Here is a 19,199-nt window from a genome sequence, read left to right on the forward strand (position 1 = left end):
TTCAATCCTTGAGGGCCATTTAGGGACCTGAGGTTAAAAAAAAATAGTTGGGGATTGGTCCTGCTTTGAGTAGGGGGTTGGACTAGATGATCTCCTGAGGTCCCTTCCAACCTTGATCTTCTATGATTCCATGAATGGAGCTGGGCCAACGGACACAAGCTGAGAATGTGCCAACAGAACTTTCCATCCAATGATCTTAGACCTCTTTCTAAACATTAATGACTCAAAAACTCAGAACCCCTCTGTGAGGTAAGTTAGTAATTCTACTCAGCTGAAAGCAAGAAAGTGACTGGCCCAAGGCCCCAAAAAGTCTGTGGCTGACCCAGGAACAGAACATAGGTCCCCTGGCTCCCATTCCTGAGCTTTTAACTGATTAAAAGGTATAATTGAGTGTATGGTATTCGTACACCTTCCGGTTCTAAAATGGAGGGAGGGAGCCTGCCGGCTCGTGAGCAAAACAGTCCAGAGATGGGGAACTTTCAGGTACAGATTCTGGGGATAAGCCCCAACCTTTGAAAAAAAGCACCAAGAGAGTTTTACTGTCCATGAAGTACAGAAAGATCTCCCTTTTTTAGAGGTCTCATTGGACAGAGCAAGTTGCAGATTACACAAGTTAATCAGAACAATCAAGGACTTGGAAAGTACAGTGTCAGACGATCTAAGGATTTCAAAATGAGTGCTTAATTGGCAAAAGTGGTCCTTAACACTGGAACTATTACAGCTGGTCATAACTCCCTCCCCTCCCCATGAAGTATGGACTTTTTTTCCTAAACTTAAAACTTTGAGAAAAGACTTTTCTGTTTTGAATTTTTCAGTTATTTTTCTTGAAATTTAACATATTTTCAAACACTGAAATTTTGAATTTTCAGGTTTGTTGTATCTCCTCTTTTATCCTCTTCCTTCATTCTATGCCCCTTCCTCCCCCACATTTTGGTGTTGACTGCAATAGAATGAATGATACCTTAGTTTGGGTTTGTTTTTTTCTCCTCCCCCTCCCGCACACACACTTTTTCATTTATTTTTCCAGTTTTATTTTTGCCACTCTAACTTTTCAGAATGTGCTCAACTTTGGAAGAACTGGAGTGCCAGAGATTCTTTCCTTTTTGCCAATGCTTTCTTTTCCCAAAACAGAGGATGTTTTGAAAAGATACAGAGTACCAAAATGAAAAATGAAAACAGGATATCTTGGCCTTCAATTCTTTCCATTACACTCAGTGGCACAAGAAAGACAGAGAGACAGACAGAAAGAAGAAGAAAAAGGAAAACAAACAATATGAAATTTCAATTTTTTCCAAAAATATTCCATGAAAATTTTGCGAAAAAATGTTTCATTTTGATTCCTGTGAAATTGTAAAAGGTTTGAAATGATGAATTTTCTTATTTCATTACTGTGTCCATATTTCAACCAGCTCTAATCTCTATCCTTATCGGTGCAAGCTCAGATATCTTGGTGATACCACATACCTACATAGAGAAAGCCTAGATTTGGTGACCCACAGGACATACTGTAAGATTCATATGGTTTCTCAGGTCTTTCATGGTGGCGGGGAGGGGGCAGGATGGTGGAATGGAGCTGTTCTGCAGGGGAAGGAACACAGCCCATTATCTCACAGGCATGTTTTTAAGGTTTAATTTTTGTTGTTAAAATTCGCATTGTTAACACTAAATGCACCCAGAGTTTAAGAATGAAATTTATATAAATACAGATGCTTCCTAACTTACGCAAGTGTTCTGTTCCAGAACACCTTGTGTAACTTGAATTTTGTATAAGTCAGGAACGTATACCCGATGACCATTACATAAAAAAAAAAAAAAACTTTCTAGCTTACGGAACTTACAGAACTTTTTCCGTAAGTGTGAATTTGCGTAAATCAGGTGTGCGTAACATGAGGAGAGTCTGTAAATAAATAAGAGATACAAAAACCATTCTCTAGTTAGAATTCAACATTTTGCAATGCAAACTCAGGGAATCCATCTGCAAGGACCTAGTAAATAAATAGAAAGAACAAGGCATTACAATGACAGGCATCTGTATAGGGCTGACCAATGTACCAGGAGAGTGCTTGTTACGTGAATGTTGGATGTCCAAGTAATTCCAGTAAAGGGAACACCACTCTGCTCCCTTCTATATTGCCTTAGAAGCTCAGAACTGAAGAGTCAGACCCCAAGGGGTGGTCAAGTCACCCCACTACTACAAAACAGCTGGTTGAAAAGTCTTGCGGAGTTGCCTCTTAGGCTACAAGTGTTCAAACTAAGCAGTGGAAGCAGAAGCAGAAACACTGCCAGGTATCAGGAGACCCACTCTCCACACCAAAGCCAATGGGCGAACAGCAATGGCTTCACAAGTTTTATGGAAAGAACCAAACAGAGCAGCTGTATCAGAATCACAAGCGTTGTTGAAGAGATCATTCTTCTCGCACTACCCCTAAAATTACTTTTGGTCGCAATTGTTAAGCATATTTCATGTGTTTGCTTGCTTGATCTCAATTACCCTGGAATTATATTGGGGTAATGAGATTGGAATTTGGCACAATCTTGAATAATACATGGAGTTCTGGTTGCCCCATATCAAAAAGAATTGGAAAAGGTACAGAGAAGAGCAACAAGAAATGATTGGGGGGGTGGAGAGGGGGTGGAACAGCTTCCATACCAGGCAAGACTAAAAAAACTGGGACTGTTCAGCCTAGAAAAGAGAAGACAAAGGGGGGAAAGAATAGAGGTCTATAAAATCATGACTGGTGTGGAGAAAGTGAATAAGGAAGTGTTATTTACCCCTTCAGATAACACAAGAACTAGAGGTCACCCGATGAAATTAAGAGGCAACAGATTTAAAACAAACGTCAGGAAGTATTTCTTCACACAACGCACAGTCAGCCTGTGGAATTGGTTGCCAGGGGATGTTGTGAAGGCCAAAAGTGTAACTGAATGAATTAATTAAATGAATTAGAAAATGAATTAAATAAGTTCATGGAGGATAGGTCCATCAATGGCTATTAGACAGGATGATCAGGGATACTACCCCATACTGTGGGTGTCCCTAAACCGCCAATTGCCAGAGACTGGGACTGGCCAAGAGTGGATGGATCACTCAGTAATTGTCCTGTTCATTCCCTCTGAAGCACCTGGCATTGGCCACTGTCAGAAGACAGGATACTGGGCTAGATGGAAAATTGGTCTGACCCATTATGGCTGTTTTTATGTTCTTAAAACATTCTTTCTTTAGACTAAAAAAAACCCACAGCCAGTTTTTCTGGTGAAGAAAAAGGCTACTTCAGAACACCGAAATGGAGTTCAGATGCCACAGTGTTGAGTGTGGCATAAGAGCCCGAACAGAATAGGATGGGGCTGTCCTGCTACCTGACTTTATTCTGCTCTGAATTAGGCTATTTCTATTGGGCATTGCAATATACATTGTCCTTATTCATTGTTCTTAGAGTCTGTGATGCCTGCATAAAACAAAGACAGGCAAAATATTTAGCAAGTGTTCCTTCCAGTTCCGGATATCAGCACTAGACAGCAGGGCGAATTGATTTTAATCAAAAAGATTTTAATCAGCAAGCAGGAAATCTTGATTTAAATAATTGATTTTAATCTTGTTTTTCACTTGTACCTTTTTAGTTATTTTCCTATAGAAAGATTGATTCTCATTGATTGGTATAATTTGGTACTTCTTTTTGCTAATCAGGGGGATAAGCTATATAATTGCTTAAATAAAGGTCTATAAATACAGTGTAACAAATGTATTCAGATTCTTTTTACTATTTTATGCTGGGAAATGATGAATGATGCATTTCTTATTTAGTAGATGGTGATTTACTTTTTACTTGTGATTTGTGTTATGCTGTTATGGAAATTGGAGTTCATTTAAAAATGCACAAAAACAGCATTTTAAAATTGTTTCTATTAGTTAAATAAAACTACCTAAAGCGTGCTGGAAACAAAAAGAGTAAGTCTATCAAAACATGGTTTGCATTGAAAACTAACTGATTCATTAAACAAATGAAGTATTATATGTAGTTAGTGAATTGAACAGATTGTTTCCGTTCACCATGTCCTTCAGGATTCTAGACCTAATAGATTTCATCCTGCCACACCCTGCTTTTCATCATTGCTTGGAATGAGGAAAAATAAGCTTTTCTGCTTTTTCAACTCCCAATTGATGTCTCAACTTTGAGATGGTCCAGTCATTGAACCAAACTGGCCAAATGAACTGAAGTGAAGCAAATATTCTCTCTGTACCTGCAGAAGAGGCTACTGCTGTTAAAAGTTAGTTTAGAATCGGATTCCAGGTGGTCAACCAGTGACTTCCACTGGGTCAGTGGCTTGACTTTCTTTAAAACTTTGGCAGAAAACATGTACTGTTTGAATATATTTTTAATTCATTTCAATTATTTTAATGGATGATAGTAAGTTTAGGCCTGAACACAGGTTGGCCTAATTTTAAATAGAATTTTAAAAATATATTTTTATTTTCATCTCCCCTCCTAGACAGTGTCCAAGGGGTAGGTGCAGGACCCTGGCAAAAGCCATAAGACATCAAACATTGCCCTTTTTCCACTGATACTCTGGGGCCAAGGGTAGACAACTTCTCCCCTAGCCCACTCACACAGTTGGCCCGTTGCGTGCTTGTTCCCCCGTAATAGCCTAATTTCACAATGGCTCTGCTCTTCACAAATAAACATATTCTTGATGGATAATTATCACAGAAGGAGCATTTAACAGTGAAACAGCTGGCAATGCCACTACTGGGGTTTGCTATGCTTCCTTGTCAGTCATCCTGTGAGTTATCAGACAGAGAAGCTCCGTCATTAGCTGCATTAAGCGAGGGGTTTTCAATATTACAGTCAATAGGGAGCAGGTTTAGGGCTGTCCTTCTGAATGGCCCAGTCCCAAACAAAAGCTGGGCTCTAATTTCCAGGCTCAGGGAGTGTAAATGGGTTGCTAATTTTCTTCCCCTCCAGTCCTGCTGCCACAGAAGGGCAATCAGTCTGGTCTAGGAGAGCTACACCCAAAAGGGAGGTGTCTCAAATAGTTCTCATTCACATCAAGTCTAAATTGTTCCCATGTATTAGAAGAGGGTCCGCTTTTTCTTTCATTGAATACTGGCTTTAAAAAGAAGAGAATGTCATGGGAAAACAATCTCCCTTTCAAATCTTTGCATATTTCCCTTGGATCCTTCCACCCCACCAAACTCCCCATCACTGAAAACATTGCAAGTTTGGGATTTTTTCCTCACCCTCTCCCGCCATTCCAGCCACGTCCCCTTTTCAGCAGAAAAACAGAAATATGGAGAAAGGGAGGGCACGTAACCAAAAAAAAGGAGGTTTAAAAAATATCCAAACATCCAAGAATGTCCAGTACAATATTTCACACAAAAAGTTCAGAATAAAATATAAGCAAGGTGCTAGGTGCTGTACAAACAGCGGGCGTCAGCCCTGAGGAGTTTACAGTCTAAACAACCAGTCTCTTTGTGTTTGTTTATCCTGAGGTAGGCGTGGGAGGCCGAGTCGGGTGGGAAAGGGTACGAGCGGGAATGTGTCAATTATTGACGAAGGGGAAGGGGAATGGACTGAGAAAATGTTGTGGTTGAAAAGGCCCCTTTGAAGGCAGGCAGGAGGCCGTGAACATGTTTTCCATTGCACTACCGTCCCTATTCTGGGTGGGAATCAGGGCTGGGGGTCCCAACATTGTGCTGCGCGTGCTTGAGACAATCCTGGGTCCCTTGCGGGTCAGCGGGAGGACGCGGCGTCCCGGCTAGCAGGCAGGGCTAGCGTCGCGCTCCCTGGCATTCCGTTCTTACCTTGCGGCCTTGTCTTCGTGCCATGCTTGTTAGGGAGCCTTTGAGCGGTACATGTGTGCGGGCTTCCCGTTGGGTGAATTGCAGGTAGACTAGGCGGCTACCCAGCACCCAGGGCAGCCGTGAGGATGAAGGGATAGGTGTGTGTCGCTTATTCCTTTCAAGGGCTGGGCAGAGGCAAGCCTATAATTATCAGTTAGTGCCAGTGGCACTTCTGCCTGATGAAGTGAGGTTTTTACCCATGAAAGCTTATGCCCAAATAAATCTGTTAGTCTTTAAGGTGCCACCAGACTCCTTGTTGTTTTTGTAGATACAGACTAACACGGCTACCCCCTGATACTTGACAGTCTAAACAGGCAACAAAGTCAAAGGGTGGGAGAGGAACTCAGAGGTCACCCAGCAGAGGGGGGAATAGCACCCTGAGACTGTACTGCCTCAAAGAACGGGGCAGATTCTAGGGGCAGAACCTAGAAGGTGTTCAAGTCTAGTGTTCTGGTTCAATTCATAACAGAGATAAGAGTAGGCTAGAGTGGTCACATACAGATTTAGCACTGATCAGGAGTGTGTGGAAGCAGGATAAATATTCCTGGCTACGCCTCCTTGCGTTTCTGGCTGGCCCGGAGTGCACCCAATTATAGGGGAGTATTTCTAATGAGAGCCCAATTAATTACCAAACAAGCAATGAAAAATAAGAAAAATATGAAAGGATTTTTTTTTCCAGAAAGAAAATAATCCAGTGCATGAAATGGAAGTGAGCAACTGAGGCCTCGGGGGAAAAGATATTAAACACTGAAAATGGGAACACTACCTAGAATTAGAATGGAAATGAAATAGGATTCCTTCTCAGATTCCATCCACAACATACTGCAGGTTATTTATTTGGGGGCAAATGCAATATTAAATATTTGCTTCTTCAGTCCCAGCCAGGAATTTTAATTCACTATAAAGCAAATAAAGCTGAAACATATTGGGCATAATTAGCTCGAATAGTCTCTTGTTTTTGTGGTCAGCTTAAAAAAATAAATCATATGAAGTTTGGAATCTGCTGTAGGCCATAAATTAAATCTTCAAGAGAAGAGCTGGCAAGTGCATATAGATGGTTGTGTTTTCAGTGGATTTATCCCAACCTCTTTTACCTGCAATAGCATCTAATTTCCCCAAGGTCCTTTTTCTGCTGTTTGACACATGCAAGCAATACAAATTCAATACCATAAGGTTGGGGGAGAAAGGAGGAAGAACAGTCAGGAACGAATATTTTTTTTTTAAAAAAAGAACAAAACGTGTTTAGCAGATCTAGGAAGATGATGAGAAAAAAGCTGAATTTGAAAGGTCAGCTCCATTCAGCAAGAAAAATATCACATTAAGCAGACTTCTTTAGAAGATGCTTTGGAAGCTTTTCATATAGAGAGAGAATAAACAGCATGTGAAAGGGGTAGGGAAAATAAGTACACAATTGATTTGCACTTATTAATACTGCATAACTTCTGAGTAGCAGAGGGAAGCAGCCCCATGAATCAGCTCTATACGGTCATCTCTAATGAGTTAAGATGTTAACTTCAATCCCTTCATGCTGAGTGCTATTTATACCACACACTGTTCTCTCCATTTGTATTTATTAGGAGACTCGGCATAAGCAGCTGAATCTTGATTTAATAAGAATGACAATGCTTAGTGTTCGCTTCCATCTGACTGCCAGGCAGGGTGGGATACTGAAGCGATGATACCACGGTGATGGGCTTGTTCGAAATGTCAGGATCAATAGAGCAGATAGTGAGACACGCAGAGCCGAGTTTGCATTCCTGTTCACAAGGCTCAGGGAATTGGAACTCCTGGGATGTCCTGCAAGAAGCTCCACCTTCTGCCAAGGTGGCTCTGACCAACATCCATATTTTGGTTGTTTTAGAGAACTTGAGATCACTGTGGGGCCCTTAATAGGCACTATCAACACTTGACTTAGTAAGGGGAGGTGCCAATCATATTTAAACATGCAGAGGACAACTCGTGTCAAAGAAGCATCATGAAGGACACAGCATTAGGAAGAGCAGTAATCGGATTACAATGGTCTATCCATTCATTAATTCCAATCTTGATCTTTACAGAACTCCAACCCAGTAAGCCCTTCATGTACATTTAAAAACCCAGGAATATGTGTTACAAAACATAAATGATCAAAAGCAGCAGCATTTCTCCCCCTTCCCCAACCCTGCCTTGTCTCACCTACTCGCCAAACAGAAGGGGTTCAAAATCCCCACCCACTACACTTGCCTACTCCCCCCACCAGCCCTAGTCCTCTGCCAATGCCTGCTCACACGGACAGGCTTCGGAAGGTCCTCTGGTGCGAGCTACTTCCCACCTGGGCCATGGCAGGAAGGAGATAATTCCAGAGGAGGGGCCTTGATGGAGAACGCTCTGCCAGCAGGCAACTCAAGCATCCCCTCAGATCTCAAATGAGGCAGAAAGGTGGGGTAGGGGAAGGCATTTGCAGAGGCCTCAGGCCGATTGATAAAAGTATGATTATTGTATCATGATTGGTTATAGGGCACAACCTCTGCCCAGAGCCTGTCTGGAGCAGCCAGTCTTCTGGGCACCTATGAAAGGTGACAAGGCAAAGGAATCAAAGCCCCACTCCCACCCTCCTCATGTAGCAGCCATAGAAGTATTCACCATAGGCTACTCCAATGGAGCATCTCCAGGCCCCTTGTGCAGCCTTTCTGCTGGAGTGGGAGAACAGGAAAAGAGGAGCCATGCAGCGATCCCCAGGTCTTACCTCCCTCCATGTTCTCCCTGCCACACCCATGAAGGCAGGGTTTGCGCCCCTGAATATATTCTCCAAATAAGCATTAGCTCTCTGGGTGCCAGTGCATCAAATGGGAGACACAGAGAGTGCCTGAGACGAGTCTGAGCTGCAGGCAGCCCTGCGGGGCTCATTTCTCTATTCTGAGCATCCTGCCTGCTGCATGAGCCGACAGGGGCTTCCTAAGACCAAACAGAGCATCTGTGCCATATGGTGAAAGGCTGGAATTCTGCAGCATTTCCAGACCTGCTTCAACCAGCCAAGGTTTGTGGATTTTAATCGCACATTTTTCTAGCATCCAGGGCAGCACTTCAGCAGCAACATCTTGTATGTGTCCATGATCCAATACCTATTCTCTGCGCCCGGTGCCAGCCACGGCAGCCAACCAGTTCTGCCTTAGGCTTACAGCTAGCATTTCTAGTCCCATTAGCTGACACTGTCAGCCAATCGCCAAGCTGGAAATCCCAAAGCTAATCAACGACACGGCCAAATTCTCAGCCTCTGCATATTTATTTTTCTAACCATTTTATAATGTTTAATAAGCAGTTGCTGGAATTTGCCTCAGCCTTCATTTCCCACTAGAGAGAGAGATGACAATATTTGCATATATGCACACCTGTACTCCTCCTCTCCATGGCCCTGTGTGGAGGAAAGTAGACCGTACGTAAACAATAATTAGCACTTACATCGCGCCTTTCCTACAATGATCATCACAAAGCATTTTATGATATGCAGAAATATTACAGTCCTCACTGTGCAAATGGTGAGATGAAGGCACAGAGCGTTACCTAAAGTTACAAAACAAGTTACACCATTCTTGGACATAAATGGTGTTATTCCTGATTTACACTGGTATGAGTCAGAGGAGAATATGGACCAATGTTGTGTGCACTTATAGAATTCTAGAAATGTAGGGCTGGTAGGGGCTTTCAGGCCATCCAGTTCAGCCCCCTGTACTGCGGCAGGACCAAGCATACCTTCTATAGCACTTTCTCATTGTGAGCCTCAAGGCTTTTTACAAACATCAATGAATGGAGTCTCCCAATACTCCTATCAGTAGGTGTCACATGCATTTTGCAGACCAGGCTTGTAATGTGCCCAAGATTACAGTGCCTCAGTGACCAGAATGGAGCCCAGGGGGCCTGCTTGCTATGATCACTTCACACAACCGTGTCTCTGAAGGACCAACCAAGGAGATACCCAGGCCACAGCAGGACCCGATGACCACATCTGACTGGATTTGCACTGCATCCTTTAGCATTTTAATTAGAAGACGCTGGGGGATGAGCACAGATTTATTGCATTTGTAGAAATGCGGAATTCATGGTTCAGAGTCAAGTTAGGAAAGTGGCCAATTGATTGAAGAAAACTTGAAATAAAAGTGCAGGAGTTCTGACTTTTACCCGGACGCCCACTACGACAGAGCCATTGGAGAGGACTCAAGGTAACAAGCATGAAATCACGAGAAGCAGCTCGGGCTGGCTGGCCCATGCCTGGTGGCCAGGACATCTCCCAGCAGTGTCTGAGAGCTGCACTTTTCAAACGAGCCTTCCCATGGGGGTGAGATACAGCACAATTCTCGGCGGCTTCCTGAAAGAATTTTAACACATGCTTAGCCCCTTCTCCCTCCTCTCCTGCAGAGTAGCATTACTCGCACTGATACTCAGATCGCATAGCCATAACAACAAGCCACAGATCCTCCTGGAGGGGAAACCTAAAACCTAGCCATCTACTTCCCCTCTGTGCTTTTGTACATACAGGCAACTAAGGACTCAAAAGAGCCTCTTCTTTCTCCTTCATGCTTGAAGGTCTGTATGGGCACATGGGGCAGAGTGACCACAGCTAGGCAGGCAGTGAGCTCTGAACTCCTGCTTACCATGCAAAACTTGCTCATTTCCCAATTACCTGTTTTTTCCCCTGCACCCTTCCGTTTTATCCACCAACAACACTATGTCATAAACTAAGATTATAAACTCTTTTGATGACACCTAGCACTATGGGGTCCTGATCCTCAACTGGGGCCTCTTGGTACTACATAAGAATTGATGTTATTATTAACTATTATTACTAGGATACTAAATAAATACTAATGCTAAGGAAAACTGGCATAGATCAAGGGACTGACAACAGGACGAGGAATCGGTAGGTCACCAAACGAAGTGGCCTAGATCAGTAGCGACTGAAATGAATCTTCTAAGGCAGAGCACAACTGGTGCTAATTAGAAGTCTCATGGGCACTCTCTGCCAAGAAGTCCAAGGGGAATGGGGCAGAGAGGTGGAACTTGCCCTCTCAGTGCTAGCTCTGGTCCCCCGAGATGGTGGTTGAGGCTCACTGGTTTGAGAAGATGCATGCACAAGGGGAGGCTTCCGCTGCCACTGCAGGTGTTGCACCTGCTCAAAGGCGGCGGAAGGGTCTTCAGGCCCCAGGGATGTCAGTCTACAGCTTTCCATCAGTGTGAAAAATAATGACAGGGGAGGCCAGCCTGTCACGCTGACTGCTGCCTCCGGGGCCAGTGCACTTGACTTACTGCCGCGCGAGACGCTGCTGTAATTCCTCATCCTGCTGAGTGAGAAGCTTCTTGTTATTGAATTGCTGACCCCTTCCATGCCCTTTCCCAGAGACCACTGGCCAGGATCAAGAATTCTTCATAAGCTTTGCAAAATATCAAGGAACCGAATGTGTGAGTGAGGAGACTGTTAAAACTGAGACTCTCTGGTCTGAGACCTAAATGCCCCCGTCTGACCAGGGGAAAATACACAGGAAAGTCTTTGGCATTCACCTCACGAAGCCCCTGACACACCTCCGTGGAGTATACTCTGGAGCCTTTGTGAAGCCTGATGGTCCATAACGGATCTGAGTCTATACGAGCAGTGTCCCTCCACTCTGCTTGCCTGTCTACGCTGCCTCATGCCAGAGCACTGCCATCCTCCGTGAGGGAGTGAAAAGTCACAGAGGGGGATTCATGGTATTTCAAGCAGCATTACCTATTGTGCCCATTTTTGCCTGGAATCTTTTGGGTTCAAGTTGTCCTGCCACAGCACAATGTTCCCAATGACACCTCCCTCCCGCCCCACGATGTCCCCCTGAAGAGCTCCAGCTGTGGAGTGATAACATCCTGGGGCTTCAGAGACCTAGGGCCAGGCATAAAATGTAGTCACTGTTTCTCCCTTTTGTTGCTTTTATGTTCCCTCCACAGCTTCTCATCCTCCCTCCGCCACCGTACAGCAGAGAGGGGGAGCTGGCCATAAATGCACGTTATGAGAAAATCGGTTCTCTCACTCATTTAATCTGTGTAAAAGAAGACAAACATCCCCTGCTGGGCACACGTTTTCCTAACCAAGCAGAAATTTCAAAGGGGACATAGCAAAGAAAGCTATAATTGTACAAACCTACACACCTTGAAAACATATCACAGAATGCTGCATCCTAGCAGGATACAGTCCTACTATTTCCCTTCAAGGGAGTTGTAAGAACAATGACATTAAAGGTTGTAAGATACTATGGTAACAGAAGCCAGATGGATACCATAGCTACATATATGCTAAAATGAACTCCATGAAGCTTGACAATTGTAGCAAATCCATGTGCTAGAGAAACACCTAAACAGTTCTAATGCAGTGTTGGGGCTAGAACCCAGAACCTTGCCTTCAAAAAACACAGGCGTCTACCAGTTGAGCTAAAGGAGATTCCACTTTTCTTCCCCAAGACTGCACTTTAGAACACACAAAGAGCAAAGGGGGAGTGAGTGGAATTAGTGCTTTCTGCTGCTCCACTGTCCTCCTCACTGCCTCCCTGCATACTTTGGGATTGTGTGCACCCCGGGGGAACATGGAGGAAGCCAGCTCTGTGCTGTCATGAGGGTTGATTATGGCAGGTGCTTATGATGCTGGAGCAAAGCCCTTTGGCTTCCCTCCACCACCCAAGGCACCAGCATAAGGGCCATTCACAGTATATCCCTAACATTACATGCCCCTAGGCAAATGTAGCTTCAGCACACTAGTCAGTAGGGGGCAGCAGTAAACCTATGCAAGAATGCAGAACATAAGAACGGCCGTACTGGGTCAGACCAAAGGTCCATCCAGCCCAGTATCCTGTCTGCCGACAGTGGCCAATGCCAGGTGCCCCAGAGGGAGTGAACCTAACAGGTAATGATCAAGTGATCTCTCTCCTGCCATCCATCTCCACCCTCTGACAAACAGAGGCTAGGGACACCATTCCTTACCCGTCCTGGCTAATAGCCATTAATGGACTTAACCTCCATGAATTTATCCAGTTCTCTTTTAAACGCTGTTATAGTCCTAGCCTTCACAACCTCCTCAGGCAAGGAGTTCCACGAGTTGACTGTGCACTGTGTGAAGAAGAACTTCCTTTTATTTGTTTTAAACCTGCTGCCCATTAGACAGAGGGCACACCTAAGAGTTTTCTCGAGCATGCATGCAGCGAAAACACTCTGCACATCTGATCCCCCTCATCTATGAGGTAATAAGGTACTATAGGCTAGATGCTGAGTAGGTATAAGTCAGCATAACTCTACTGAAATAAATGGACCCATGTCAATTTACACTAAGTGAGGATCTGGCCCAATGAATTCAGAGTGCACTAAAAAAGCCAGAGCTAGCGTAACCTAATGCTCTTCGGAAAACAAAACCAGAAATGCTGATCAAAAGGTATTATTCCCTGCTGGCCAACTCCTAGAGTTTACCCAGTAAACTCCTTCTAGAAGCCTTTACTATGTTGCAGGACTCCTGTTTTCAGAATCCGGGAACGAACGAGGCCAGTCTACAGGTTTGTAAGAAATAAATTGCTTTCTAAATAGAGGCATCTTTCTCAGAAGAGGTTGTTGCCTAGATAACTAAGACAAATGACCCATTTACATGTTAATTAAGTTACATAATTCCCACATGTTACAATTACACAAATACGTGCATTGCGGTGTGTGCTGCAATAAATCTTGTAATTAAGAACAGGGAGATCCCATTTTGGAGGGAAAATGCTATTACAGAATTTTAATACACACCTTATTCCCGGATACTAGATGGGAGGACTCAAGCAGTACAATTCAGATCTGGTTCCAGATACAAACTTCCCTGAAGTTCTGGGTTGTTGAGGTTCAGGTTTTTGGCTTAGTTCATTAGAGAGATGGGACTGATAAGAAATTTGGATACAGGCAAGATTGTGATCTTCCCTGCCTTGAAAACATCCCCGAACCCTCTCCACCACCATCCCCTAAAATCACCATAAAGATTTAAAAGGAAACACAAAATACAAGTCACTAAAACTGGATTTTTTTTAAAAGGAAAACACAAGGGCACAGTAATCAAGTCACCAGACTATTAACTAATTGGGCCTAAAACTCTTGTATCTGCCCTTATATAGCAGTACACATTTACCAGCTTAATTTGTAATTTGCTAGGGGCTGAAAAAGCAAAGTTTCAGCCCAAACCAGGCTGAATGTGCTTAAAAAACACACTTGGACGATGCTGTGTTGGCTGGAGTGCAGGTCTTTTCAAGATTCACAACATTCCCAGCTCAGTCCTACTGCCTTCCATAGCTTTCCAGGCAAAATTTTGTACAGAGAACTGCGGCAGATTTTGGTGATCTGACTCTTCAATGCTAGAGGCTATGCAAAGGATGCAGCATTGTGTTTCATTATCTATATTTAAACTTCTTCTCCCTGCTCTGGGCTCAGTCTATGGCCTTTGTATTTGGGATCAATCATGCTGGCAAAGTAATAGCGTCTCTGAATCATTTTTCAGTCTTGTCCGTGTGTGTTTCCAATTCTCTGCTCTTAATTAGATCAACCCAGATTTCAAATGAGACTGCAACAGCGCTGCCATCCTCCTGTAATCTGTCAAATCCTTTCATAACTTTCTACCGTTGCTTTTGTAAATGTAGCGTCTCTCTGGAGGGCCCCCTGTTGTGTCAAGCGTGTGCTATGTTTTGATCCAAATTCTCTCTAGGCTCAGCACAAATGTTAACACAATGACGGGGGGATTTGGATGCAAACAGAGAGAGACACACTCATCCTGAGAACTCCTCTAAACTGAGAAGCTGAATCCTCCATGCTCTTTTATCAGCCAGACAGCTGGCCATGGGGCTGATGGTGACTCCAGAAGAATTTCTGAACTTCCACAATGTACTTGAGGACTAATTTTTTTAAAGTTGAGTTGATCAGACTCAAGTGTAGGGGATGGGTATAGGGGGTACCACACATCCAAAGTTACACAGACAACTTCTTCCTTTATGGACATTGACACATTACATTAGCTATACATTAAATCACACATTTTTTGGTTGGCTTGGTTACTTGGTGGGAACTAATCCCTGTACAGCATGTTCTGTCCATTTGCTGTTCATTGGGAAGCTGATCTTTACATTCCAGGTTTATCTTGTCCATGGTCCCTAACATCAAGTTGTTGCTGCTTATCTTAGCTAGCACAGACATCCCGACTCCAGCACACTGTTTGTCAAGCCCCTACTTGGAACTTAACCTTCCATTCACCTTCTCAATTAGGCCCACTAAGAAATGAGTTACCAAGTTACTTATGTCAAGCCAGTCCTGCGACCCAGTAGTGGAGCCACAAGTTGAGAACCTGCCTGGAGAAGTCTATCCTGAGAGAATGCTTCATTTTTTTTCTTTGGAGTTGCTGAATGGGTGCTACATTGAAGGCAACACTAAGAACATAAGAACGGCCATACTGGGTCAGACCAAAGTCCATCTAGCCCAGTATCCTGTCTACCGACAGTGGCAATGCCAGGTGCCCCAGAGGGGTGAACATAACAGGTAATGATCAAGTGATCTCTCTCCTGCCATCCACCTCCACCCTCTGACAAACAGAGGCTAGGGACACCATTCTTTACCCATCCTGGCTAATAGCCATTAATGGACTTAACCTCCATGAATTTACCTAGTTCTCCTTTAAACCCTGTTATAGTCCTAGCTTACACAACCTCCTCACGCAGCGCCACTGAGTGTGGCTACATAGGCCTCTGTATTGATCTGTGGGCCAGTGTGAATGCCTGTGTGAGAGTGATCTGTTGTAAGGGTCACAGGAAGACGCCCAGAGTTCTCTGCAAAGCTTGTTGGCTCGTGACCAGAGATGCCTCTAAAGCAAGCTCTGTGACTCCAGCTAGTAGAACTGAAACAAAAGGGCCCTGACCGAAGTAGCATCGCTCTGCTGGCTTGACTGGTGAGGGGACTTCCTGGGTCTAGGTTTGTGTGTCCCTATCCTCCCCATCCTCGGATGGCCTGATTTCCTCAACCTCTTTCCCCTAATTCTCCTTCCCCGCCTGTGGGTTCGAGTCCCACCAGAGTAGTCTGAAGGCGGTTTATGAGCCACTCACTGGTCCGATCACTTCACCTGATGCAACAGAGTATGCAGCGCCGTTCTCTCTGAGACTAGCGATGCTCTTTGCTAAAGGGGTCTGTAGGAAAGTCGTGGACATCCTAAACAAACCTTCCCTGCGTGAAAGACCCAAGGGTGAGTGGCCGGGTCCTGGGGGTCGGAGGAGGCAAGTGGTCTCCTCTTCGCCAGGGAACCCGGATAGGTACTGGGGGGCGAGGATTTCAAGGTGATTCCCGCTTCACCAGCTGTTGGGAAACATGGGGGCCGGTGAGTCAAAAGGAATCACCGTCCCGTCAAAAGGCACACCTGCAGCTTACATGTACTAGAATTATGGTTTTTGAAAAGATGGAATTGGTATACCAGAGATGATCCCAAATTACAGTTCGCCTTAGAAGGGAGTTTTGACCTTGACAAGATAGTCATCTCAGAGGCGCACTTCTTGCCAACACCGTCGGACAAAATCAGTTTGGTGAGGGACCTTGTCAAAGGCTTTCTGGAAATCTAAGTACACTATGCTCACTGGATCCCCCTTGTCCACATGATTGTTAGCATCCAATAAGGTTGAAAACTTTCTTGTCAAGTTCATGGTTTTGCCTTTCCGTTGTCATTCTGGTGTGATCACAGATTGATTTTTGGCCTCTTTTGTCCAGTGAAGATGAACAGAAACTGCTGGAAGGATTGGGACAGGCTTATTGTTGTGATTGTGTAACAATGACAACAATGGCATTGGAACAGCCACACAATAGGCCCATCAAATACATCAGTGTTTTCCTCTTCCACTTTAATAGACAAAAGTATTAAATGGCACATGTGGTCTTGAATCCGATGATTCTGATTTTCTAACAAGGCCACAAATCATTTCTATCTGCTATTTAACAACCCTCAACACAGCATTATCTCTTTTTATTATTTCATTTCAACTACTTATTTCTTACCAATCCAGTCAATCTTATCCGGTATATGGAGTCTGTTAAATTCATACGTTGACATTAGGTAATCCATAAACACGAGCAACATGGTAGCAGTTTTGATCAGCAGTTTTAATATTTATGACATTTCGAATAAGAAACTACTACGTAGGGAATTGAAGACAGAGGGCCTAGTCAGTTTTATAAGGAACCAGATTATTAGATGAATTGCCCACCTTCCAGAAGTTTCTAGATTCCAGAAAACCAATCCCCACATCTCTTGACCACTCCACCCAGTCCAATCTCTTCGATATTCAATGACAGTTGTTTCAACCCACTAGCCCCACCTCAAACGATCGAGGACACCATAAATCCTCTTTCACCTCTAGGCTTCAAGATAGTAAGAAAGCTTTCTTACTGTTTCCTACAGTTCCTGAAGGACATAACAAGAACCTTGATGTTCTAATCTCTTCCAATTTAAGTTTCCAGAAGAAGGTTCAGATTCACAAAATAAAATTAGAGCCTATAGTATGAATAACTAATATATACTATGTTCATATAATTACTTCAGAGTGATACACACATTCAAAACATTTGCGCGGAAGAGAAAAATTGCAAAACCCATGAAAAACTACTGCATTGTATTTTTCCTTATATTAAAGCAGTCCTGGCCCCCGCCCCCATCAGCCCTGGATACAGATCCCGAGTTGAGCAGGATTCAGGCTCAGGTCTGTTCTTGGTAGCAGGGCCGGCTCTGGCTTTTTGGCCGCCCCAAACAAACAAACAAACAAAAACGGGGCGGCCAGAACAGCAAAGCAAAAAAAACCAAACAAACCCTGCACCGCGGCCGGAGCGCGGGTGCAGGGGGACCGGCTGGCGGGGGGGAGGAGGAGGGAGCGGGCGGGAGAGAGAGAGAGAGAAGGGGGCGGCCAGGGCTACAGCAGGGGCGCTGCCACGCGGCCCCTCCCACTGCGCCACCGCCTGCCGCGAGGGCTCCGCTCTGGTCGGCGGGGAGGGAAGGAAGAGGACTGCCCTGCAGGGCGCTCTGGTTCTCTGCGCCGCCGCCCCCTACAGGGCGGCCGGAGCGGAACAAGAACAAAACAAAAACAAACAAACAAACAAAAAAAAAGCGGCCGTGCCACCCTAGGATTGGGCGGAATGCCGCCTCCAACAATCTGCTGCCCCAAGCACCAGCTTGCTCAGCTGGTGCCTGGAGCTGGCCCTGCTTGGTAGATACAGACACTTGATCATTTTTTAGTCCTATTGACTTTGTAATATGCCAGTGCAATGTGCCAGACCACTATTATAAATGCGGTATGTCGTACAGTCTAACAAGAAAATTATAAATGCTCTATTTAAACAAAACAGTGAGTACATTAAGGAGATGACATGTTTTGATGAATCAAATAAATTTCTCCTTCTCTCTCCCATTCCTTTTAAACTTCAAAGCAATCAAATGTTGTTTATGCATAACATTTAATCCCGTCACAAATCTGTAGCTTGATTGAATTTGCATACTCTATTTCCTGTGAGCCAATGTTAAGAGAACCTCCTATAATTTAAACAATTTCCCTGCACTCCCTCTATTTTTGCAGTGATATCTTCTATTAGCAGCTCTATTATGCCTAATATCTGTAATGTTGATTAGAATTGTCACTTAAAGCAACCTGCACTTATAAACTGCTAGGATGAAGAAAAAAAAAAAAGAAGAAAAAAAAATACAAGGAGAAAAGAGACAATAATTACCTGTCTTTGATGTCACACAGATCAATGTGTAAATCACTAAAATTCCCCAGGGAACCTTGCTGAACTAAAATGAGGTCCTTGGGCTGGTTATCAATAAAGATGAGCCTCATGCAGCCTTGAAAAGCAGTAATGGGATTTAAACATTGGGACTCGGTGAAATTGTCAGGGCACCCTGTGGGACAAAAGGGAAGGAAGGGAAAGAAAAAGAATGAAGAAGAGTGTTAAAATGAGCATTTATTTCTGCTGGGATTTCCTGATGCAAGACCTTGAGATCTAATTATTCCTATTGTTTTCTTTCCTTGCCCCGAACAAGCTTGTGTGTTATAAATCCGATGGTAATACAGAGAGAGAGCAGCCAGCCAAGGAAACCAGGTGCAAGGGCTTCCGACGTGCTGAGCTCAGTGAAATGCTCTTTTGTCTTCTTTAAACGCTACAGTCAATAGTTAACTCCTCCCAGAGCAAACACCAGGCAACATTTAAAAATTATTATGGGTCAGACTCTGTTAGGGTGACCAGGTAGCAAGTGTAAAAAATCGGGACGGGGTGGGGTGGGGGATGGGGTAATAGGTGCCTATATATTCTGATATTTGATGGGTCTGGGTTTGGC

At 44.1% G+C, this 19,199-nt stretch overlaps 1 protein-coding gene across 6 annotated transcripts in view; it reads right to left on the reverse strand.

Annotated features, from left to right (window-relative positions):
• The window catches only part of CNTNAP5 (contactin associated protein family member 5), a 413,059-nt gene that overhangs the window by 161,286 nt on the left and 232,574 nt on the right, over positions 1–19,199 (reverse strand). For all 6 annotated transcript variants that reach the window (XM_005279758.5, XM_042843050.2, XM_008167765.4 and 3 more), the window contains one exon: positions 18,593–18,764. In XM_005279758.5, coding sequence (XP_005279815.2) covers positions 18,593–18,764 — 172 coding nt within the window. The remainder of the gene's footprint in view (positions 1–18,592; positions 18,765–19,199) is intronic.

This window comes from Chrysemys picta, chromosome 11, assembly GCF_011386835.1.
Source record: "Chrysemys picta bellii isolate R12L10 chromosome 11, ASM1138683v2, whole genome shotgun sequence".
In the NCBI taxonomy this organism is placed as follows: Eukaryota; Metazoa; Chordata; order Testudines; family Emydidae; genus Chrysemys; species Chrysemys picta.